Source organism: Epargyreus clarus, unplaced genomic scaffold (assembly GCF_041222505.1).
Source record: "Epargyreus clarus isolate Ecla_fem2 unplaced genomic scaffold, WU_Ecla_fem_2.2 ptg000012l, whole genome shotgun sequence".
Lineage (NCBI taxonomy): Eukaryota > Metazoa > Arthropoda > Insecta > Lepidoptera > Hesperiidae > Epargyreus > Epargyreus clarus.
Window position 1 is genome coordinate 10,524,537 of NW_027332220.1, and position 24,492 is coordinate 10,549,028.

At 36.4% G+C, this 24,492-nt stretch overlaps 2 protein-coding genes across 2 annotated transcripts; both read right to left on the reverse strand.

Moving 5' to 3' along the window:
• Positions 1–5,988: 5,988 nt before the first annotated feature.
• LOC140746410 (cytochrome P450 6B2-like) lies at positions 5,989–10,443 on the reverse strand. Its single transcript, XM_073078545.1, has 2 exons — positions 8,953–10,443; positions 5,989–7,229 (listed from the first exon to the last, which is right to left on the reverse strand). Exons 1-2 carry the CDS (start codon positions 10,328–10,330, stop codon positions 7,063–7,065), a joined length of 1,545 nt encoding a protein of 514 aa, XP_072934646.1. The 5' UTR covers positions 10,331–10,443; the 3' UTR covers positions 5,989–7,062.
• Positions 10,444–12,211: 1,768 nt separating this feature from the next.
• Positions 12,212–18,782, reverse strand: LOC140746508 (uncharacterized). The gene is made up of 5 exons (XM_073078662.1): positions 16,880–18,782; positions 16,388–16,544; positions 16,136–16,164; positions 13,484–14,878; positions 12,212–12,631 (listed from the first exon to the last, which is right to left on the reverse strand). The coding sequence occupies exons 1-5, from the start codon at positions 18,258–18,260 to the stop codon at positions 12,462–12,464; spliced, it is 3,132 nt and encodes a 1,043-aa protein (XP_072934763.1). The 5' UTR covers positions 18,261–18,782; the 3' UTR covers positions 12,212–12,461.
• Positions 18,783–24,492: the final 5,710 nt, after the last annotated feature.

Sequence of the window (24,492 nt, forward strand, 5' to 3'; positions counted from 1 at the left end):
CTGTGTTCTTGTTTGAATGGTAGCATAAGGCAGACATACTTACTGGAAGCGTTCCAACTTAGTCCAGGATACCAACCGTGGTCTTGTAGGACTCAAATCTTATCTGGGCTTGATTAAAGATGTCATAGGTGACATACCCTCTTACAATACGTGGGCTGCATGCTTATTTCCTTCTTTTAAATTGTAGAATAAATCGTGTAAAAACTGTCCGTTCCTTTAATCTTTATATGCAACGTGCGAACAGCATAAAATTTACTCGTGATTTTCAATATTCATTAGCATATTAAGTATAACCTTGAGTTGAGCACGCGAACAAAAAACAGTTACTACAAATAAAAATAGAAACATACTAAAGACGTACATACAGTCCTGATAGAAAGTGCCTATTGCAATAGACATCTGCTAACCTCAGATGAGATTAGATTCCTACCTGAGGTCGCCCACAGGCGCGCCGCTACCCCAGAATACTAAGCTGGAACGCTTGGGAAAAGTATGTCTCCCTTACCGCACCTTCACACCAGAAAACAGTAGCACTTAACACTGCTAATTTTATCGAATGGACCAAGTGGAAAATTGTTATTAACTGTAGCGACTTCTCGCTACTTGTCAAGAGATGGCGCTGCTGAATCACGCTATCGAAGTTTTCTTAACATCTTGTATACAAGCTCCGAACTGAGACTGTCAGAGCAAGGCCGCTCGGGCATGATCACCTAGCCCGGCAAGAGATCTCCCTTTGCCAAATAACACTATTTTTTCAATTTATTTTTTATTTGTTACCACAATAGCTATAGTATTATTAACAATGGTGCCCGCGGCTTCGTCCGCATTTTAAAGAAATAAAAATTCAGACAGACAGATGACACCACTGTCATTCATTGGAATGACAGTGGTGTCATCTGTCGAAAATTGGTCTTACCCCCTACGTCAGTAGGATAATATATCTATGGTCTTACCCATGGAACAGAAAAAACAAGTACCAACTCCCAAACCATCGTGGGCTCATGGACAACGACTTTGCTAAAGATCATCACTTGATCAAATGCATAGTTTACGAATTAATCCTTACTAATATCGATTAAAATAATCGACTTTTTGGTTCAAAAGATCGATTCTCCGATTAATCGATCTTAGATCGCCATCCCTAATTTACGTGGGATTTCCGGGATAAAAACTATCCTATGTCCTTTTCGGGTCTCAGACTATCTTTGTACAAAATTTCATTAAAATCGGTTCAGTGGTTTAGGCGTGAAGAAGAGACAACCAGACAGACAGATAGACAGACAGAGTTACTTTCGAATTTATAATATTAAGTAAGGATTATTTTTACTATTTGTTGTTATGGCCAACGTACTCGGTTGATTGTCGGTAGTTACGGGACCAGAGGGCTACGGTATGCCCTACCTGTTGTAAGAGGTGACTAAAAGGGTGATTCTAGGGTCGCGGGTGGCACGATTTGGAACTCGAATCGTCAGGTCGAAACCCGGGAAGGACGGCTGTATGTATGGTCGCAACACATGGAACACACCGGATAAATTTAAATTTAGAGCTATAATCAAAATCAAACTTGGTCGTAAAGATTATTATACAATATCTGATTATATTGATGATAAAACAATTTGGGACTGATCAATAACAAAATTATTAGTTAATTAAGAAAATGTTAAAGTGTAGCGTATCTTGCTGAACAAACTTCTTTTTTTAGATAAATGTAAAGCAAGATACTGGAGCTAATGCTTTATTAATTATATGTAAAAATGATGGCATGTAAAAAAAGGGAAAAAGTGAATAATTATTTAAAAAAAAAAAGACAAACCCACTGAGTTTCTTACCGGATCTTCTCAGTAGAGGTCGCGTTCCGATCCGGTAGTGGATAAAGAAAATATTGTAACTGACAATTTGTAAGTGCCGCCGTTGGCCTATACAAAATAAATATATTTCATTTCATTTCATTGCTGCGGCAAGCTTTATGCTCACCAGGGTGGGCGAGGGTGCTACCGACGAGGCAACACGCAAAGAGGACTCCGGTTGCGTTCTCTTCTCCGAGAACTTCTTCTCTTTTGCCGAGAGCTCCGGCGGGGTTTCAATGCGGTAAGTATGCGCGGTGGTATAAAAGGTAGTAGAACCCTTTGTGGTTCGACTCCGGCGGCACCAGCGCCACACCTATTTCTACCTAATAACAGCAGTGTTAAGCGCTGCTGTATTCCGGTTTGAAGGGTGTGGTAAGGGAGACAGACTTTTCCGAGGCGTTCCAGCTTAGTCCTCAGGGGTAGCGGCGCATCTGTGGCCGACCTCAGGTAGGAATATCTAATCCTATCTGTGGTTGATTACAGATGTCCATGGGCGGCAGTAGCCACTTACCATCAGGTGGACTACATGCTCGTCTGCTATTCTTATATTATAAAAAAAAGGCCACATAACTCTGTGTCGGCACCAGGTACCTTTTGAAGAATTCCACCTCGTTAAAAAAGGTAGGTACCCTGTTGATAATTTGAATTCTATGTCTACTCCAGCGATAAAACAATAGAATAATTACTAGCACTCGTGGCTAGAAGGATTTATAATATTTTGGTGCCTCATGACCTTGTGCTAAGAATACAAAATTATAAGCTTCAAGGTTGTCAAGATAATTTTAGTAGGTATATAAATAAACACAGCACATCACATAATAGCAATTTATCTAAATTTATACCTAAACATACGAGTATCACCATAATAATAGTACACCATTTAATATATAACTAGTAAGTAATTATTGTTAAAACAAAAAATAAACAAAAAATATAATCGACTTGAATGTGACTAAAAACTTATAAAAATATGCTTAAATTATATGGTAGAGGCTGACAGTACCCCTCACCAAGATTGACAAATTCTTCATTTTATGACAATACAATTTTTAAAAACTTATTCCTGCTTTTTTGCCCAGGATCATCAGGCTAAAAGAAGGCTACCCCAGACCTATGGCTACGGTATCGACTGCCTGTCATAAGAGGCGGCTAAAGGGAGATTTCGGGGTTGTGGGCAGCAAGAGTGGCAGCTCGAACCGCTCGGCCAGCGACCCGGGAAGAACGGCGGCATGTGTGGCCTTATACCATCGTACACTCCAGATGAAATGGTGAGCTTCATGCTCACCAATGTGTAGCCTGACGGGACAACGTGCTCAGAGGACTCCAGTTGCATTCTTTTGGAAGTCCCGAAGACCTACACGCAGCGCCGAGGACGGCCACCGAGGGGATTCTAGTGTTGTAAAAGTCCCACACAATTCAGCGTCGTCCCCACGGCGTTGGGTACCTTTTAAAGGTTTCCTCTTCTAAAAAAAGGAGTAAAAGAACTTTTTTTATTAACGCCTGTACCTGAACCTGCGCAATGTCACAAAGATGCCAATCATTTTATGTAGGAGTTATTTCACGTTGGTATTTTCAGAAATACATGATATTTCTGAATTTCTATTTGTGAGTATCGAGTTAGTGATTATCATAAAATAATAAACATGTTAAAGTTGCTTAAGACTAAAATTATAAAATGAATTGTAGTTTAAAATAAAATTAATACAAGTTTTTATTTTATTGACCTTGTCAGTTTGTTCGTTAGTAATACACGTGCGAGACTAGCAAATGCATATTTATATGAATTTACTAGTCTCTTTAGGTGGTAGAATCATTTGTGGTTCAACTCCGGCGGCTCCACCGCCACACCTATTTCTGCCTCAACAGCAGTATTATGCGCTGCTGTGTTCTGGTTTGAAGGGTGTGATTAGGGAGACATACTTTTCCGAGGCGTTCCAGCTTAGTCCTTAGGGGTAGCGCCGGTCTGTGGCCGACCTCAGATAAGAATATCTAATCCTACCTGGGGTTGATTACAGATGTCCATGGGCGGCAGTAACCTCTTACTATCAGGTGGACTGCGTGCTCGTATGCACGCAGTATAAATAAATAAATAAATGCTACTCCTACCTATATTATTAAAAAAAAAATGTGAGCCGTCACGGGACGCCTGGCAGATTTGAAACATCGACATTATTTTGTAAAAGTAATATGCAGAAAAGAACATTAGTGATAGGAACTAAATATGTCATAATGATAAAATAAAATATTACGATGTTTTTCCAGATAACGATGACTATTTATTGAATAAACATTTATTTTCATTAAATACAAAAATTTACGAATTTATTTCAAATCGTGACTACTTAATTCGTTTAATCAGTGACTTCGGTAATAGTTATTGCGCATGGCGACGCGTCGCCACACCGTACACACTACTGCATATAGACTGTATATATATACCATCGTATAGCGTGGCGACGCGCGCCACGGCATGCGTCGCCATGCCAGAAATCGGTTTTACGTGCGGCTCTAGATGTTTCACATCAAAAAATGGTACTTAATGTTATATACATTAAGTAGCAAATGAGCAGTCCATCTGATGATAAGACGATGGTAGGATGGTAGTTCGATGCACGTGGGTGCCACGCAGACAAATAATTACTACTGTTGGCTTCGCTCATGAAAAGAATATCAAAGCAGACGAAAACTCACAATACAATTTGCAATTTGGTGAAAATGAATACTCTTTAATATGTGTAAGAATTAAAAACATCTCTTAACCCTAGAGTGCTCGCGCTATGAGCATTTTGCCGTCCGCGGTCAAAAAATCCTATTATAATAAATACGGTGTATTTGTCGAGATCAAGCTTCCTAGTAGCTGCCCCCTCGTGTCTAACCTACTTATTTTAGAAATTAGAAGAAATTTAAGGCGCAGGCGACCGCAGGAGTATGCGGTTATTGTTGGTGTGTCGCGTTTGGCGGCAAATTGCTAACTGCGCGACTACTCACGTAAGTAAAATTAATGTGCCTGGTCTTTTAGTATTGTTGAAATTTTGTTTTTTTTAGTTGTATATAATGTTACTTTGATGTAAACATCGTAACACCATTGATATTTATTGTGTTTTTGTGAATTATGGGCGATTTTCTATATTTTATTTTTTCTACTAACTAATATTTTTTAGGTAAGTGACACCGAACTACAAGAAAATGAAGAAGTAACACGCACAAATATATATCCTCGGGTAAAGAAGGTATATGCGCAGTATGTCTATCAAAAACAAAAAAAGAAGAACCAAAAAAGGGTCCAATAGATGCGGACAGATACTGTGCAACGAACATTGTATGTGTATCTTTCCGGACTGTTTTGCTGAAGTACATATCGAAGATACAGGAAAACGTTTAATTTTGATATTTAGTTTCATTTTTTATGTGTTAAGGTAAAGATATTGCAAAAAGTTAAAAAAAGTACCCAAGATATACTTAAGCTTTTTTTTAAATAATTACTAATTACAAAACTTTAGTAAATGATAATTTATGAAAGTCTATGTTTTATTCTATTCCTTTAAAATTATTAATGATTCATTTAACTAAAATTAGCAAAAATAAACATGTGCGGCAAAATGCTCACCACGCGAGCACTCACGTTTCATGGAAAGGCGCGACTACTCTAGGGTTAATAATGTAATTTATTTTTCAATGCCAAAACTTAAAATTACTGCGCATATGTCCGTTAAAAGCTAAAACACGCTATTGTGAGTCTGTAATTGATGTACTTATATCAGCATGTAGTTTTAGAAGAATACATTACAACTTAAAAATAATTCACACGTTAAACATCAAAAAATTATAAGCACACAATTTCCATCCAGTCCTCCACGGTTCGGTTTGATTCTTGCCACGAACGTGCAAGATATGGAATTAACTTCCTCCTGACGTATTCCCGGAGCGCTATGATATGGGGTTCTTCAAAAAAGGCAAAAAGAGCTCTCCCTCAAAGCTGGCCTTGCATTGGCGACTCCTCTAGTGTTGCAAATGTTCATAGGCGACGTTGACTACTTTCCATCAGGTAGCACGTCTGCTTTATCGTTAGACTCAAATATAAATATAGTTAAAAAAACAAAACACACGCTTTTATGATAAAATCAACTGAAAAGTAGATATTTAAAATAATTTTCAATCTAGGAATCAATTAAGGAACAGTAAATAGTATAATTGTGGAAAAAGTGTGGGGCGGTTTTCGAAAACTTTTAAATGGAGCACCCCACGCTTAAAAGCGTGTTTTTTGGTTTTTTAAACTATGTTTATTTTATTAATTTTTAGTATTTATTGTTAAAGCGACCACCATTATGCATCCTTTGTAAAAAATCAAGTGTCTATCTATCACGGTTTAAAAGATAAAGCCCTGTGACACACGAACAGACAGCGGAGGGTTTCGTGTTACCCTTTGAGTACGGAATCCTAAAAATAATTCTACAAAAGGGCATTATAGATATGTTTCAGAACATTTGAGTTATAGGGAAATAACATTATTATTTTCAAAACTAAAAATCACACTAACAGTTATTAAAACTAAAAAGCAATAATTGTTTGCAATCTAGTAACTTGCAATGAACTTTCTCTAAGGCGCTCAAACAATCTCGTCTCGAAAATCGTTAATCCTGCGGATGTTGATAAGGACAATCGTACAAAATTATTAAAATCGTGTATTGTCATCGGTTTTTGATAATTCTTCAAAATTTTGAATTAAACTGAACGTTCAAAGTGGATAAAAATCGGGTTCAAAGATTCCGTTCGTAGTTACATACATACCTACATACATACATACATACACACAACCCAAGCTAATAAAAGCGTTAAAAAGGTAGAATACAATTTATTTTTATATACTAAGTAAATTAAATTTAACAAAAGTAATTAAAATACACAATATCTACTATTGTAACCTTGTGTACCTTGTACCTTCTACCTTGTACCTTGTGTTGTGTATTGTACCTTGTGTACAAGGTAGCACTATTCCCCGTTTGACAAACTTTTCTGTCCATGTGACATGTCACTTTTTAATAATTAATTAAAACATTTACAGTATGTGAATTTAATCAAGATTTCTAGTTATTTCATATCTGGATTGTTGTTACTAATTAAAAATAAGTAAATCTATAAATAAAATATAAGAAATAATGCTATAGTACAACTTCAGAATGGGCTAGAAGTTTGTCGCGGACTGTACTAGTAAGAATTAGGTCCTCTGGACAAATTTGAGACGGATTCCCCCAACGGGATGAGGCAAGATCGACCGAGGCTCCAGCTCCACTGTCTGCGGCGTGTCTTCAGCCAGCTCCAACCGGTACTTCTTCAGGATCGTAACCAAAGCTGCCATCATCTGCATCTTGGCAAACCTCTTACCTGTAAAATGTAATGTTCAATTATACAATCAATTAATTTTAAAACAAAACTTTTAATTAGTAATCTTAAGTATAAAATCGTCTCCAATAAATATATTTTAAGTATAAATCGTATTTGTAAGTACCCAATAAGCTATGACTTAAGTTTATAAATGTTTTGTTCAATCTTCAGATCAAGACTTCAAGTTTTAAAAATTATTATTATTATTATATTGATACGAGTACCAACTGATAATATTAATTTGAAAATTTAATCAAATTATTTTATGTCTTCAAAAATTAAAATTTAAGTTATTTAAGGATATTTTGTAACACAAAGCAATACAATAGTGAAGTATTTATGTTTGCAGTAAAATAAATAATTATTACGCAAATCTTTATATATATATTTCTTATGTGCGTGTGTATATCACTGAACTCCTCCTAAACGACTGGACTGATTTTGATGAAATTTGTTGTGTGTGATCAAGGGGACTTGAGAATGGTTTATATTCACAATTTAGTCCGTGGAAAAAGGTTTTTTTAATTAATTTTAAATTCATAAGTAGTTATAGAATCGGAAACTATGCATTTGATCAAGTGATGATCTTTAGCAAAGTTGTTGTCCAAGAGCCCACGAGAGTTGGTAAGACCAATTTTCGACAAATGGCACCACTGTCATTCCAATGCAGGTACAAATTTTCCGTTTTATGTATGTCTTATTATTTCTTTAAAATGCGGGCGAAGCCGCGGGCACCACTAGTATTATGTAAATTACTCAAATCAATCTCAAAATACCATGAATGTGAGGTCATTGTACTTAATTTTTCATTTCAATTATCATTTACAACGTGATGAATCATATTTTAAAATCGAAACGATTCAGCCCCTCTGTAGACATGCCTCAGAACTTATTATCAGCATTAAATAATTTCGAACATCAAAGAACATAAAGTTTTACGAAACATTGCACACAATAACAAGCGTGACTTGTAAGTATGTGAGTCTTTAACGCGATATTATATTTGTGTATCTTTGTCTGTTTGTCTTTTACACATATTTACATCAAACAACAATTAAGTATCAGTGTATAAAGAAATATGATTATCATGATACCTCTTTAGCACTATATTTAATTAATACGTAATTACCAAGTTCATTAACTTTTATTAAGTAATTATTATTTTTTATATCTGATTGAAAAACTTGACTTTTTTATTTGTTTAAAGACTTTCAATCGGATGACTTGTCGTTACTTATACAATTAAATTAAGTTTTGATAGGTCGTAGAACCCTCTTTGGTTCGTCTCCGGCCGCACCACCGCCACGCTACGGTGTTGTAAGGGTGTTTTCCGATTCCACCTGAGTCCTCAGGGATGCGGCGCATCTGTGGCCGACCTCAGGTAAGAAACTAAACTAAACTAAACCTTATTTGGGGCTGATTACAAATGTCTATGGGCGACAGTAGTCACTTATTATCTGGTGCACCGCATGCTCGTCTGCTACTCCTATATCTTATATATAAAATTCTCGTGTCACAATGTTAGTTACCGTACTCCTCCGAAACGGCTTTACCGATTTTCACCAAATTTTATATGCATATTCAGTAGGTCTGAGAATCGGCTACTATCTATTTTTCATACCCCTAAGTGATAAGGATTGTTCACCCTTAACAGTTTTTATTTAAATGGCAACACACCGTTTGCCTTGTCAGCTAGTCACTATATAAAAATACTTCTACTTACCAATACATATCCGTTGTCCCTCTCCAAATGGCATGTATGTGTAAGACTTAACATTTTTCCTCTCCTCGCCTAGGAAACGTTCAGGGCGATACTTTTCAGGTTCAGGGAAGTAATCCGGGTGGTAATGAAGGTATCGAACCGGTATGTGTACTCTAGCACCTTTCTCGAGATGCAAGCCTGTCGGTAGCGTGTAATCTTCTATAACTTCACGAGTTATGGTTCCCAAGACAGGATACAGGCGAAGCGCTTCATCTACGCACGCCGCGACATAAGGCAAATCATTGACACAATCATAATCTAATCCATTTTCATGTCGTTGCCAATAATCGTCAACCTCTGCTATTGCGCGGTTTTGGGCTTCCTGGTGCTTCGCTAACTCATACAAAGTAAAGGATAGAGTAAAGGCGGACGTTTCATAACCACCTACGAAGAACACAACACACTGAGCTACCAATATTTCATCATCCAAAACCAGATCTATTTTCTTGTTGTCCCCCGTTTTTAAGTTGCTTAAACTATCGCCCGTTATAACATTATTGTAATTGACTTTCATATTCAGGATCAGATCAACGAAATCATTTTTCGCCGTGGGCTTATATTGACGGCTTTCAAAAACCCCTGTTAATATTTTATGAAAGAACTCATTTACATGAAGATGAAATACCTTCAATCCAAGGCCGTAAAATATCTTAGGCCACATACACCTAGAATTAAATTTAAGAGCTCTTACTGTGGATACCTCTAATATCTGCTCACTGATTGTTTTAAAAGGATTTGTCTCACCATCTGTATCTAGAGTTTTCGCATCAACACCAAAAGCACAAGAGCTGATGCCATCGATGGTGTACCTCGCCATGAGATCTGTGACTTCCATATTCGGACACTTTTGAATATTTTCATCGATAAATGCTTCTAATCCCGTAGCACAATTCTTAATCAAGTAGAACATGTTCTTCATTTTAGATGACGAAAAGAGGGGACTGAAATTCTGCCTCAGGATCTTCCATCTGTCCCCATGAGTGAAAAATAGATTTTGAGTCATCACTTCATGATGTGTGTGGTCACTCACTTCCCTGCTGCTGAAGTAGTAGAAGTCTTTGGTGGTGACGATACGTATCAGCTCAGGATCCTTCACCACCAAAGCTGGATCCGTCCCGAAGAAAGTCCCCACGTAGGGCGCATCGGGAAACTTCTCGCATATTTCTTGTGTCACAAAAGGCAGAAACCGTTTTAGAAGAATATGATCTTTGTAGTTTCCAAAAATGAACGAGGGTTCGACGAATGGTACTTTTCTCTTCTTCCAAAAATTAAATCGCCTTTGCACTAAATAATATATAAGTGTTAATAATGAAATAAATATCACTAATATAGCCGACATTTTAAAAGGTTGGCACTCTTTAAATCACGCGTACCTCTGACCTCCGACTGATATTAAAATGTAGCACGCAATTTTATATACCATGTTGTGGGGCCATTTAAAATGGAATGACATGCGCACTATTAGATAAGCGAAACCTCAAATGAATGGTACTTAAGCTATCTGTAATTGTATACCGTAGTGGCTATTATTTGCAGATGATGTTAGTCATTACTCAGAAGCATAAACAAGTAAATGCAAAGCTGTTTTTTTCCTAATTGTAGATATTTTTTGTTAGAAGTTCCAAAATGCATCTATTTTGATCATAACCACGTATGAATATTTCTAACCTAAGTTACATGGGTATACAACATTTCTATCTGATATCGGTCACAGATTTCACATTGAATAAAATGGATCGTTTAAAAATAATCCGACTTAAGAACACGGCAGCGCTGTGGATTATGATTATTTTTGCAATCATTTTACAATTTGTCATAACGATAGTTTTTATATCGAAGGTGGTAGAACTCATCGTGTTTTGACTCCGGAAGCGCCAATTATGTCTGTGTTATAACAACAGTGTTAAGCATTGCCGTGGTCTGGTTTGAAAGGTGTAAGGTCTACTATATCAACTTCTTCTTCATAGGTAATTATGCGTTTGGAGGTAAATTCATCTGAAATTGGTTATACTACATGCTAGACTTCTATTACGTTGATGTATTGTAGAAAAATGGACATATCGGGACAATAGAGACTTAATTATAGGTATAGCCCACTTAAAACTACTAGTCCGCTCTGAATATAGAAATGAATTGCGCAGAATAGTAAATTGTATGACTACCTGCTCGCAACAACTTCAGAGCAGACTCGTAGTTCGGCGCGGGCTATCATAACAACAAAATTATTATAAAAAACAAAAACCAGACAGCTTAAAAATATAGCCAATGTCATTCACACAGTTATGACAAATCCAACGACATTTACGTAAAAGATCGAAAAGCCATTTGACCTATAGGGCATGCCGAATATTCTGGGTCAGTAACAAATACCTTGTTTTTTATTAAAACTGTATTTTATAGCAATTTACCAGCAATACTTGCACTTAAGGAACAACCACTATATTATTTGTTGCAATATATTTATTTCATGGAGATATTTTTTGAAAGATTTTACGTAAGAAAATGTTTATTTAATTTGAGGCTTTTAGAACCAGAGTAGCCTAACTACAAATAACGATTTACAATATGGAGAAAATTAAAAGTGTATAGTCCGCTCTGAAGTTGTTGCGAGGAGGTGTATACGTACAGTTTACTATAGCGACGCAATTCATTTCTATATTCAGAGCGGACTAGCAGTTTTACGCGGACTATACAACATTTTTAAATTACGAAAATACAGATAGGTCAAAAATCATTAAAATGCAGTTAGGCCACTCTGGTTCTAGCAGCCTCATTTATTCAGAAAATAATTAGGAGTACCGGCCCTTCGTTGCCCCTAGGTCTTCACACAAAATCCAACTTAGTACAATAAAATACATATATAGCATTCATTTATACATATTCTCGAAAAAAAATACCTTCCGCTGTTTGCCATACATGATTATCTGGTATACAATATTTTATCAGTCACAGTTCACAACAAATATGATATGATATGTCTTTATTACTGACCCAATTTCAAATTTTAGCACAAGACTTTTTTGCTACAGGTTTAATTTTCTATTAGAATAGTCTTATTAGGTTTTTATTGCAATAGTGCAAATGACAATTCTTTTATATGGTACAAACGTATTTTACAATTCCTCCAAAAAACCAGCAGTTTCAATATAACTGTAATGTACTGTACTGATGTACTGAGGAATAGACATCGGATTAAAAAGGTCAAAATATGCACAAGATATGCAGTTTAAAAATACAATTTATTATTAGGATTTAATTTGTAAGTTTGAAATATGCAATGAACTTAAGTTTACATTATCGATAAATTAAGTATTTCACATCTTAAGTAATTACTTAAGTTAAGAAAACTATTTTGTGACAATATAAATTCATAAAGATAGCACAGTTTAATGTTTGTATTCCGATTTTTGAATGACGTCTTTTAGTTGCAGTGTTTATATAACTCCATGATACTCGTATCTGTTGTAAAATCAAATATTTCGAGGGGTGAAGACCAGCCTGATCGGATCTGCAGGATGCGTTACTATGGCCTTAGGTTCCAACCTCACTTCCTCGGGCGTACCGTCAGCTAGCTTCACCGTATAGTTCTTCAGAATAGTGGCCAGCCCAGTTAACACCTGCATCTTCGCAAACCTCATACCTGAAAACAAAAATATCGTTTAACTTCATTTTAAACATTGGTTTTACTAAATTTAGGTCGTAGAAGCAAACGGGTATGTAGTTCACCGTAGTAAATAGTCACTCATCATCAACCCATTACTGTCCCACTGCTGGACACGGGTCTCCTCTCAGAATGAGAAGGATTAGGCCATAGTCCACCGCGCTGGCCAAGTGCGTATTGGTAGACTTCACATACCCTTAAGATTTTTTTTTTTATAAATCTCTCAGGTATGCAGGTTTCCTCACAATGTTTTCCTTCACCGTTTAAGCAAGTGATAATTAATTTCTAAGCATGTCACAAATGTCATGTGTAAAATAGTCACTACCCCTAACAAACTGCGTATAGAACATAGGTGCTGTAGGACTACCATGAGTTTACAAAAGTATTACTCGCTAGCGACTGCGTAAAATAAATGTATGAAAAATTGTACAGCGCCTCTGGTGGTTACTCGTAGAACTAAAATCCGTAGTGACGTAACTCGATACGTAAAAAACCTATCGAAATCAAATCGCTAGCGAATGTCATTATGATCTATTGCCATACAAATTCGGTCCCATGAGTCATTAATTTGACAGACGTTGTCAAGAAATACCGTAACGATAGTAGTTATGTTATTCACTAGCAAAATGACAATAGTTTTCTATTTACCATTTCTATAGTGGCGTTTCTATGCCAACTCATGGTAATGCTACTGGTCGCATCATATGTAAGTCAACGGGCATTCACACTCTATCGCCTAAATGGTTAATGTTAGAAATAAGTAATATAAAGTTTGAAAAAAATAATGACGAACACGATTAAAAAGTAATCATAAAACTAATATAAAATTACCTATGCATATTCGTGGTCCTTCCCCAAAAGGCATATATGTGTAACTCTTCAGATATTTCTTTTTCTCACCCAAGAAGCGTTCAGGATTAAATTCATTTGGTTTCTCAAAATATTCTGGATTAGAGTGAATATAGTTAACGGGTATATGAATTCGAAGGCCTTTTTCAAGACGTAGTCCATCAGGAAATTGATAGTCCTCCATCACTTCTCGTGTGACAGTTCCAAAAAGTGGGTACATGCGAAGAGTCTCGTCCAGACAAGCTTCGAGATACGGAACCTCGCTCGTGATGTCATAGTCGACACCATCCTCGTGTCGAAGGAAGTAAGCATCTACGTCGGCAATCGCCCGCTTCTGTATCTCTTGGTGTTTGGCCAGCTCAAACAAAGTAAACGACGTAGCACTGGATGACGTCTCAAATCCAGCGGTGAAGAAAGCTACACATTGGCCAACTAATAAATCGTCATCCACTTTTATGTTCACCTTTTTATTACCACCAGTCTTTAGATTAATCAAACTGTCACCAGAAATATAGGTGTTTTTATGTAGAGATAAAATTAAATCAACGAAGTCATTTCTTGAGGACGGCTGATATTGTCGCTTTTCAAAAACTTCCATCAGTAACTTGTGGAAAAAATCGTTAATTTTGGGACTGAACATTTGAAGTCCAAGCGCATAGAATATATCAGGCCACAAAGCTCGAGTCATATTCTTGATTCCGTTCAGTGTTGATATTGCGAGTATCTGTGTACTGATTGTTCTAAACGGGTTGACCTCTGCGCTGTCCCCCATGGCGTCTGCGTTAAACCCAAAGGCACAGAAACTAATACTGTCTATAGTGAACCTCGACATGAGCGATCTAATCTCCACTATTGACGATGTTTTCAATTCCCTCTCTAGTAATGCTTCGAATTTTTTGCTGCAATTCTTGATCATGTAAAACATGTTTTTCATTTTGGAAGATGAGAACAAGGGAGTTAGATTTTGTCTCAGCACCTTCCATCTATCACTTTGCGTGAAGAAAATGTTTTGTGTTATAACTTCTTTGTGAGTAGTGTGCGATACCTCTCGGCCGTTGAAGTAATAAAAGTCCTTGGTGGTTATTAGTTTGATCAGCTCCGGGTCCTTCACAACCAAGGCCGGCTCCGTGCCGTAGTACACGCCAACGTAGGGCGCATCCGGAAATCGTTCACAAATCTTCTTCGTTATCACTGGCGGAAACGATTTGAGGAGAATATAATCCTTGTAATTCCCGAAAAGAGTAACAGGTTCCAAAAAGGGCACATTTTTATCTCTCCAGTAATTGTAGTTTCTTCGACAGTAACGATAAAGCAGACATAATACAATTGACAATAAGCACAAAACCGAAAACATTACCGACAACCTTCTACGAACGTCTTATAATGATGTAATGCGCAATATAACATTTGTGTTATCTTTCATATTTATTTTAAGCGCAAAAAGTGCTAACGTTCTGTCATTAAAATAGATTGTTATTGTTCTTGCTTAAGTTTCTATTTTATATATATTTTTTATTTTATCAATTTATAAATGGTAATATCAAAATTAAACATACCTTCCGCGTGTAATTTTCAAGTAGGTAGAAATAAAAGATAATTTTTATAAATGGATACCTTAATTCGCAAATCAGACAACTCCACTTTTTGTCAAAATGTGTTTTTACTTATTTTGATTTCGTTCAACGCCATTTACTATCAAAATAAATAAAAAAATTTTTTTTGACAAAAAGTGGAGTTGGCTGATTTGCGAATTAAGATATCAAAATGTAAAAAATGTATACTCTAACATTCCTTTATTTCAAGCAAATTCAACTTATCGGTTAGAACCGTTAAGCTTGCGGAGGGACGTAGGTTCCCTCTGCGTGTTCTACCGGGTTTACAATGGTGAGTGCTCCGAGAAACGATTTGACTCGCCGAAGTATGAAGTTCCATCCACACCAACTGGATTCGTGGCGGCCGTTCTTGCCACGGACGTGCAAGATGTGGAATGAACTTCCTTCTGAGATATTCCCGGAGCGCTATGACATGGGGCTCTTCAAAAAAGGTGTAAAAAGAGCTCTCCTCGAAAGCTGGCGATGCATTGGCGACTCCCCTGGAGTTGCAAATGTCCATAGGCGACGGTGACTGCTTTCCATCAGGTAGCCCGTCTGCCTCATCGTTTAGGTATAATTATATTAAAAAAAACTTAACTGTAAATAATTATACTTAAGTTATTACAAACTTTGTGCAAACAATCCTACCCCATTAAGAATATTAAAACTATGAAAAAAATAAATTAACATAATAATTGCAATGAATATTTAGAATGTTCGAAAATCCTTCTTTTACAATATTTTGTGCACGTTACAAAGCAAAGTGAATAAGGCAAATGGAGATTGAATGAATTTAATAACACTAGCATTTAATATGAGAGTTATGCTTGAAACATATGATCAAGTATTTAAATCCTGACTGGAAGATTTACTCGTATGTTAAAATCCTCCATCAATTATGTTCACATTTAAAAACAATGATATGAAATAAATTTGGATATTGAGGAAGAAGCATTGAGTAGTTTTAATTATGGATTGCTTTATTTATTTCAGGGGTATGTTAAATAAGGGATATGAATTATTTCTTCTATATTCGAAATACATATATACATGAAGATTATATTATGACGTCTGTAATTGTGACAATACACATTTACAAAGATAACTTAACTTAACTTAACCCTAACTTTATATTTGCATTACTTTTTTTTTGATTCTGATATGTTACTTCCATTGAAAAAAGAAGAGTTTACATGTTCCTCTATATATTTTTTTATTGTAAAGACGTCTTTCATTTTTATTTTGTAACGTTTAAAGGATTTTATTATATCTATCGTAAGTTCAAATAGTTCGCGGGGTGAAGACCAGCCTGATTGGCTCCGCAGGCTGCGCAATTATGGCCTTAGGCTCAAACTTCATTTCCCCGGGTGTACTGTCAGCTAGCTTCACCGTATAGTTCTTTAGTATGGTTGCCAGTCCAGTCAATACCTGCATCTTAGCAAACCTCATGCCTGAAAACAAAACATCGTTTAACTTCATTCTAAACAGTGGTATATTTAATACGAGTAAGTATTTTATAAGTAACAAACGAACATGCAATGCATTTGATAAATATTAATTGCCCCACAGGCATCAGTTACCAACTCCATAAAGAACGGGGTTCTACTTAAAACCAGTAAATTTGGTGCCGCTCCTGCAAATAAGCTGGTTGCCGAATGTGAATCAGCCGGAATCCAAGCTCTTCCATCGAAATGCTTTACGCTAGAAATAAGTAATCTAAAACATGAACAAAATGATTATTTAAAATACTAACGCGCCCAAGACGAATTCAAAAAAGTAAAATTACCTATGCATATTCGTGGTCCTTCCCCAAAAGGCATATATGTGTAACTCTTCAGATATTTCTTTTTCTCGCCCAAGAAGCGTTCAGGATTAAATTCATTTGGCTTTTCGAAAAATTCTGGATTGGAGTGAATATAGTTAATAGGTATATGTATTCGAACGCCTTTGTCGAGCCATAGACCATCGGGTAATTGGTAGTTCTCCATCACTTCTCGAGTGATAGCTCCAAATATTGGGTACATGCGAAGTGCCTCGTCCAAACATGCTTCAAGATAGGGAACCTCACTCGTGATGTCATATTCGACGCCGTCCTTATGTCGAAGGAAGTAAGCATCTACGTCGGCGATCGCCCGCTTCTGAATGTCCTGGTGCTTGGCCAGCTCAAACAGAGTAAACGTTGAGGCAGTCGACGACGTCTCAAATCCAGCGGTGAAGAAAGCTACACATTGAGCAACCAATAAATCGTCATCCACTTTTATGTTCACTTTTTCGTGCCCACCAGTCTTTAAATTATTCAAACTGTCACCGGAGATATAGGTGTTTTTATAGAGAGACAAAATTAAATCAACAAAGTCATTTCTGGAAGACGGCTGATATTGTCGCTTTTCAAAAACTTCCATTAGTAACTTGTGGAAAAAGTCGTCAATCTTAGGACTGAACATTTGAAGTCCAAGCGCGTAGAAAAAATCAGGCCACAGGGCTCGAGTCATATTCTTGATTCCGTTGTATGTTGATATTGCGAGTATCTGCGTACTGATTGTTCTAAACGGGTTCACCTCTGCACTGTCTCCCATGGCATCTGCGTGAAACCCAAAAGCACAGAAACTAATACTATCTATAGTAAACCTCGACATGAGCGATCTAACCTCCACTATCGACGATGTTTTCAATTCCCTCTCTAATAATGTTTCGAAATTTTGGCTACATTTCTTGATCATATAAAACATGTTTTTCATTTTGGAAGATGAGAACAAGGGAGTCAGATTTTGTCGCAGCACTTTCCATCTCTCACCTTGAGTGAAGAAAAGGTTTTGTGTTATAACTTCTTTGTGAGTAGTGTGCGATACTTCTCTGCCGTTGAAGTAATAAAAGTCCTTTGTGGTTATCAGTTTGATCAGCTCTGGGTCCTTCACAATTAAAGCTGGGTCCGTGCCGTAGTACACGCCGATGTATGGCGCATCGGGAAATCGTTCACAAATCTTTTTCGTTATCAACGGATGATAAAATTTAAGGAGGACATAATCCTTGTAATTCCCAAAAACGGTAAGAGGTTCCAAAAAGGGCACTTTCTTGTCTCTCCAGTAATTGTACTTTCTTCGAGAATAACGATATAGGAGACATGTTAATATTAACAACACACACAAAACCGAAAACATAACCGACATCTTTCCACGAACGTCTTACAATGATGTAATTTATTTATTAATATTTATCTTATCTTTTAAATACGATATAGGGGCGAAAAGTGCTAACATAACATCTTATGAATATAGGTACTGTTATAAAAAAGCTGCTTGAACTAAATATTGCAGGTGGCATTGCTTGCCGTTTTTGTGGTTACTGCTGTCCATCTGTAACTAAGTCCACATGAACCGAGGTTCTTCCTGAAGACAGTCACAGATGCATTGCCAGTATTAGGACAGTATAGGACAAAGATGATCGCCTCGTATCCACACCCTTTCACCGTTAGGTACGTGAACGCGCCAGTACGGATTGAATAAATTTGTATTACAATTTAGACTAATAATTAAAACAGAAGTAATGAAACATTACGTAATAATTAATTATCTTCCAAGTTCTTGAACTAACTCGAAAGCATGGTGATTTTAATGCTAATATTCTAGAATAAATCACTGAAAATTTACTTAAGTATACTTTTGTTATTATCTTAAGTCACGTTTTTGTAATGTCAGGTGACAGCGACTTTGATTATTTCATAAATGTGTAATTGCGAAAATATTAAAAAAAATACTCACTAATAACTATAATAATATATGATCAACATAAAATATAATTTTATGTTGATCATAAAATGTGACAAAAAATTCAATGAATGCTTCAGTGTGAAAGCTATCAAGTCAGATGACAGCAGGGTTAAATTGCCGGGCCGCAAATTTTACTTTCGCGGCCCGGCAATTTAAGATCAGTTTACCGTGATCAGGCACCAAGATACCACAGGAACGCCGGGTTCTTATACGACAGTTATTATTAATCAATCTTTGCATTTTTGAATGGCAAAGATGGAAATGACAATATTAACATTAAGTAATTGTCAAAAGTCGAAAAGAACAAAAGATACTTACATAAAACTAGCTGACCCGGCAAACGTTGCGTTGCTATATAAATAAAAAAATGTTAAGGGTGAACAACCCTTATCACTTAGGGGTATGAAAAATACATAGTAGCCGATTCTCAGACATACTGAATATGCATATAAAATTTGATGAAAATCGGTAAAGCCGTTTCGGAGGAGTACGGTAACTAACATTGTGACACGAGAATTTTATATACATAAAATATACATACATATGAAAACATTACACTCTACAGTCATTTAAAAAAACACCAATAATGGAAAGCTTTACGTTTATCATGCCAACGAAAAAAATATTAATAAACCCGTTTCACGTGCTAAAATTTAGCAAACAATAAATTATTATAAAAACGACCATTTAAAAGTAATTAACTGAAAAGGGATATAAAGTGCTACAGTAATTAAAACAATATTGTTGGAAGATATGAGGGTAGTAGTGGGAGGAATGCTATAAAAGCGATCACAAACGGTAGCCGGGGCTCATTCCTTTGTTTGCGTTCGTTCGGTTCGGTGTCGGTCTGTGCGATATATTGTTCCCTTGTATTGTTCTTAAGAAATTGTTATTACGCTTGTCATTGTCTTGTTGTTAGGTTCAGATTTGTACTAATTTATTAATTATTCGATTAGAGTTATTTGTTAATTAAACCTCGCTGATTAAACTTGTGAGATTTTAAGGTATTTGTTAAATTAATTAAATCGATTATTGAAAACGTGTGTAATAAAGCCTTTTCTTTTTTAAAAAAGCCCCTTCTGATCTGATTTATAAGAATATATTAAAATAAGCAGAGATCAGCGAGGACGGCACTAACAAAACCAAATATATAAACTAAATAATTCAAGATAATAATAATAATGTATATTGTACATATATATGTATATATAAACAGTAATAAAATAAACACATAAAAAATAAATGACAATAATAATACTAATATATAGATAATACAAAATAATTCCCCAGATGTTGTCTTATATAGAATTCTGTGGCTTTTGATTTAAATGTCTGCCTGTTCAGAAGTTTTTTAAGATTACCAGGAAGGACGTTCCAGAAACGAGCAGCATGGATGGCAAAAGAATTAGAAAGGGAACCTGAATGGTGTAGAGGAAAGGATAGAGTAAGAATCTAAAGCATCTAAAGCATACGTAGTATTGAAATTCTATTTTTAATATCTTACAATTTTTTTGTGCAACGAATAGTTTGCTTGATAGCGCGTGAAAACGATTTGCACATCTTTCTCAAGATGGCGGCCGTATGACAAGAGTTGTGTCTCCACAAATATTGATTTAGCTTCACAAAAACCCGTTGATATTCAAAAGTAAAATTGTATCTGACTTTTGCACGCTAAGGACCACAATTTATAACATTTCAATGAACAAGGAACGCATGAGCCAGATCCGCGATCACAAACCCGCGTGACTGTAAAAGACCCTAAGGTTTTTTCAAATCGTCATTCCAACTAAGTAGCCATAATTATGTCATTTCTGCTATTATTAACTTGTAAGAAATGATTTGTTTATTCCGTACTTCTGTAGACTGCAATTATGTCATTTGTCAAATTAAGTGACTATTTTTAGCATAGCCTTATTTTCTGTAGAGCTGCTTAAGTTTATTTATTTAATTATTACAAAATCCACAGCTCTTAAAAATCATACAAATACATTTCTTATATAGTATCTCTTACAGCCAATTACGGATCTACATTTTTTAACTAAAGAACTTTAAATATATATTTGTGGTAAGAGAGACATCCTTTTCCGAGGCGTTCCAGCTTAGTCCTCAGGGGTAGCGGCGCAACTGTGGCCGACCTCAGGTAGGAATATCTAATCCAACCTGATTACAGATGTCCATGGGCGGCAGTAGTCACTTAATACTTACCTAATATTCCAAATAGAAAATTATTCCAAATAAAAAAAGACATAAGTACATACAAACGAACCACCAGATCTATATACAAATTAAAAATAAAATGAGCACTCAAAATTTTGCATGCTTTTCATAATTAGGTACAGAAATGCAATGTAGATTACACAATTAAAGATAATTTTATTTTTCTGAACTTTGATCACATCATTATCTTTGTTTGGGCGAAAATAGCATACATAATTACCATAATAATATAAAATGAATACGATAACATATATCAGTTGCACCGGGCGCATTCTGGCCTCTGTTATCTGGCCTTTTGTAATCTCAAAAAGGCCAAAACGTGCATTCCAAAAATACTCTACCAGGATGGTAGACCACCACTGCTACATTTCTTTCTGTCTAATAACAGCAGTGTGGTTTGAAGGGTGTGGGAGGAGTAAGGGAGACTTACTTTTTCGAGTCATTCCAGCCTAGTCTTCAGGGGTAGCTGTGCATCTGTGATCGAACTCGGATAGAATTCTAATCTTGTCTGGGATTGCTTAGAGATGTCCATAGCCGGCAGTAGCCACTTACCATCAGGTGTCCTGCATGCTCTTCTGCTACTCCTGTATTATATAAACAAAATATAATCCCAACAACAAAGGGTTCCTCCACATTCAAAGTATTATTCAAAAGCGATTCTACTTGGTATACCAAGGGCGATCCATATTGCTTTTATCGATAGACTTTGCAGACAATCTAGATTCTAGATAGTACCGTGAGTCGCACTCCCCAAGGTTTCAGTAATGTCCTTTTAACCTTAACATTGGTCTGATAAAAGTTTAAGATTACACGATACGTCAACAACAAAACGTGTTTGTCGATAACATCAACCTCCACTTATCACTACAAGTAGGTAGCATATGTACTTATATGTATTTAAGTAAACAATAGGCATGATGATAAATTTTGAAAACCCCTTCTATAATGTACGTACATGTCTACTGACTCCAAAAGTCGTATTATTTTGGCAATAAATTCAGTATTAACGAAAATAATCGCATCTTTTTATATCTATTTTGAATTAAGCGCGACAACGCTCGCGGGTGTCATGGCGTCCGTTGGTGACGTCACACTAGAACATCCCATACAAAATTTCAAGCAAATTCTATAAAATACCCAAAAATGACGTCATTCGCGCCCCGATTTGCGTTTCAGACAAGATGGCCGACTGCAGTATTTTATACTTTTATTTTATTGAAAATATAATAAATCTTAAAGTTTTTTTTAAAACTGGGTCATTTTTGAAAATCCTTTCAATATAATGTGATCACTTAAATCATTTATTATTTAATATTTTAATAATGTCATCATGCCAATTAACGTCCGTTTTTAGGCTTTACGATCCCTAAAGAGTCAAACAGATCGGCCACTGACCCCCGGAAGGACGGTGGTATGTGTGGTCGCATACCGTCGTGCACACCAGACGGTGCGGCGAGCGTCATGCACCTCGGCGGAGCCCGACGGGGCAACGCGCTAAGAGGACTCCGGTTGCGTTCCTCTGGAGATCCCGGAGTCCTCTACCCAGCGCCGAGAACGGCAGCCGGGGGAGTTTAATGTGGTAAGAATCCCACATGACTGTGTTGCTCCGACGGTACCTTGTGCCTTTTGAAGATTCCCCGTCGTTGAAAAAAAGATAGATGTAATATAATGTTGGATCGAGAGGAAATTGAAGGTTTCTAAGGTGGTAGAACTCGTTGTGGTTCGTCTGCGGCGGCACCACCGCCACACCTATTTCTGCCTAATAACAGCAGTGTTGGGCGCTGCTGTGTTCCGTTTTGAAGGGTGTGGTAAGGGAGACAGTCTTTTCCGAGGCGTTCCAGCTTAGTCCTCAGGGGTAGCGGCGCATCTGTGGCCGACCTCAGGTCGGAATATCTAATCCTATCTGTGGTTGATTACAGATGTCCATAGGCGGCAGTAGCCACTTACCATCAGGTGGACTGCATGTTCGTCTGCTACTCCTATATTATAAAAACAAACTTATTATAATGCTTTTTAAACAAGTGCATTTATGCATTGTTTACATCAATGTAATTTAATGGCGTCGTAATTCTAATGGTGCGACGTATGTTTTATGTACATATGCTAATTATTATATTATGTAACGATTAGCTGTAGAGAAGCGTATTACTTATATGTGGCTAGAATAAAAAGGTTTCTTTTTATAATATACGAGTAGCAGACGAGCATGCAGTCTACCTGATGGTAAGTGGCTACTGCCGCCCATGGACATCTGTAATCAACCCCAGATAGGATTAGATATTCCTACCTGAGGTCGGCTACAGATGCGCCGCTACCCCTGAGGACTAAGCTGGAATGCCTCGAAAAAGTATGTCTCCCTTACCACACCCTTCAAAGCGGAACCCAGCAGCGCCTAACACTGCTGTTATTAGGCAGAAATAGGTGTGGCGGTGGTACCGCCGGAGTCGAACCGCAAAGGGTTCTACCACCTTCAAAAATACCAACCACCAATTATATGGACATTTATGTCTGTTAGTTGTACAGGAGTCCTGTTTATTATATTTCCTATGTTAGTAAAATAAATATGTTACTTTTTTTGGAAATGGTCATAAAATAGTTTTATTTTCGTGAAACCTATACGTATATAATGCGAGCTTTTGCCCGCGGCTTCGCTCGCGTTATGAAGTAATATTTTCATCCCCTATTTTATCCCCTTGGGGGTAGAATTGATCAAAATCCTTTCTTAGCGGATGCCTACGTCATAACATCTACCAGCATGCCAAATTTCAGCCCGATCCGTCCAGTGGTTTGGGCTGTGCGTTGATAGATCACTATGTCAGTCAGTCACCTTTGAGTTATATATATTTAGATTTTAAACATATACATAATGCAATATAAACATATAAACATTTTATAATATGTCTTTCATATAAAACTTTTAATATTTAATTTGAATTTAAATTACTTAAACATTTAATAGTGCAGAGAATACAGATACTACGAGTAATAACGGTAATATAAACTGAGTGCAAAGTAATTGGCTGTTTAAAACTTTGTATGCTTTAAAATTATAGTTATAATATTTTTCTTATACATTTCCTTAGCACAATTCCTATGCACTGGTATAGTCCGCGAGGTCTAACCTGAGCTTTGCATCGGTGTGAGTGAATACAAAAGTAGAGTCAAATAAAAACCTTTCAAAAATAAAAGTTATCATTTTCCGTCTTATTCGATCTTTGGTAGGCAACACATGGATAGATAGATGGTATATTGATAACGGACATAAAACATGCACTAGACGCGTGAACTTGGCGGAATAAGTTAAAGATAACTATTAAAATACGAGTCATTGTGTAACAGTTATATGTAAACACTGTTTAATAATAAGTTACTATAATATAATACTGTACTACGAAGTGCTTATAAGTAACATACT

Excerpts from the sequence above, each read along its gene's own strand:
- LOC140746508 (XM_073078662.1), bottom strand. The coding sequence starts at position 18,260 with ATGTCGGTTATGTTTTCGGTTTTGTGTGTGTTGTTAATATTAACATGT. Across the intron at positions 16,545-16,879 it reads AGGACCACGAATATGCATAG|GCATGAGGTTTGCTAAGATG; the intron begins GTAATTTTACTT and ends TTTTGTTTTCAG. Across the intron at positions 14,879-16,135 it reads TATAATCTTCATGTATATAT|ACGTTCGTAGAAGGTTGTCG; the intron begins GTATTTCGAATA and ends CATCATTATAAG.
- LOC140746410 (XM_073078545.1), bottom strand. The coding sequence starts at position 10,330 with ATGTCGGCTATATTAGTGATATTTATTTCATTATTAACACTTATATAT. Across the intron at positions 7,230-8,952 it reads GGGACAACGGATATGTATTG|GTAAGAGGTTTGCCAAGATG; the intron begins GTAAGTAGAAGT and ends TACATTTTACAG.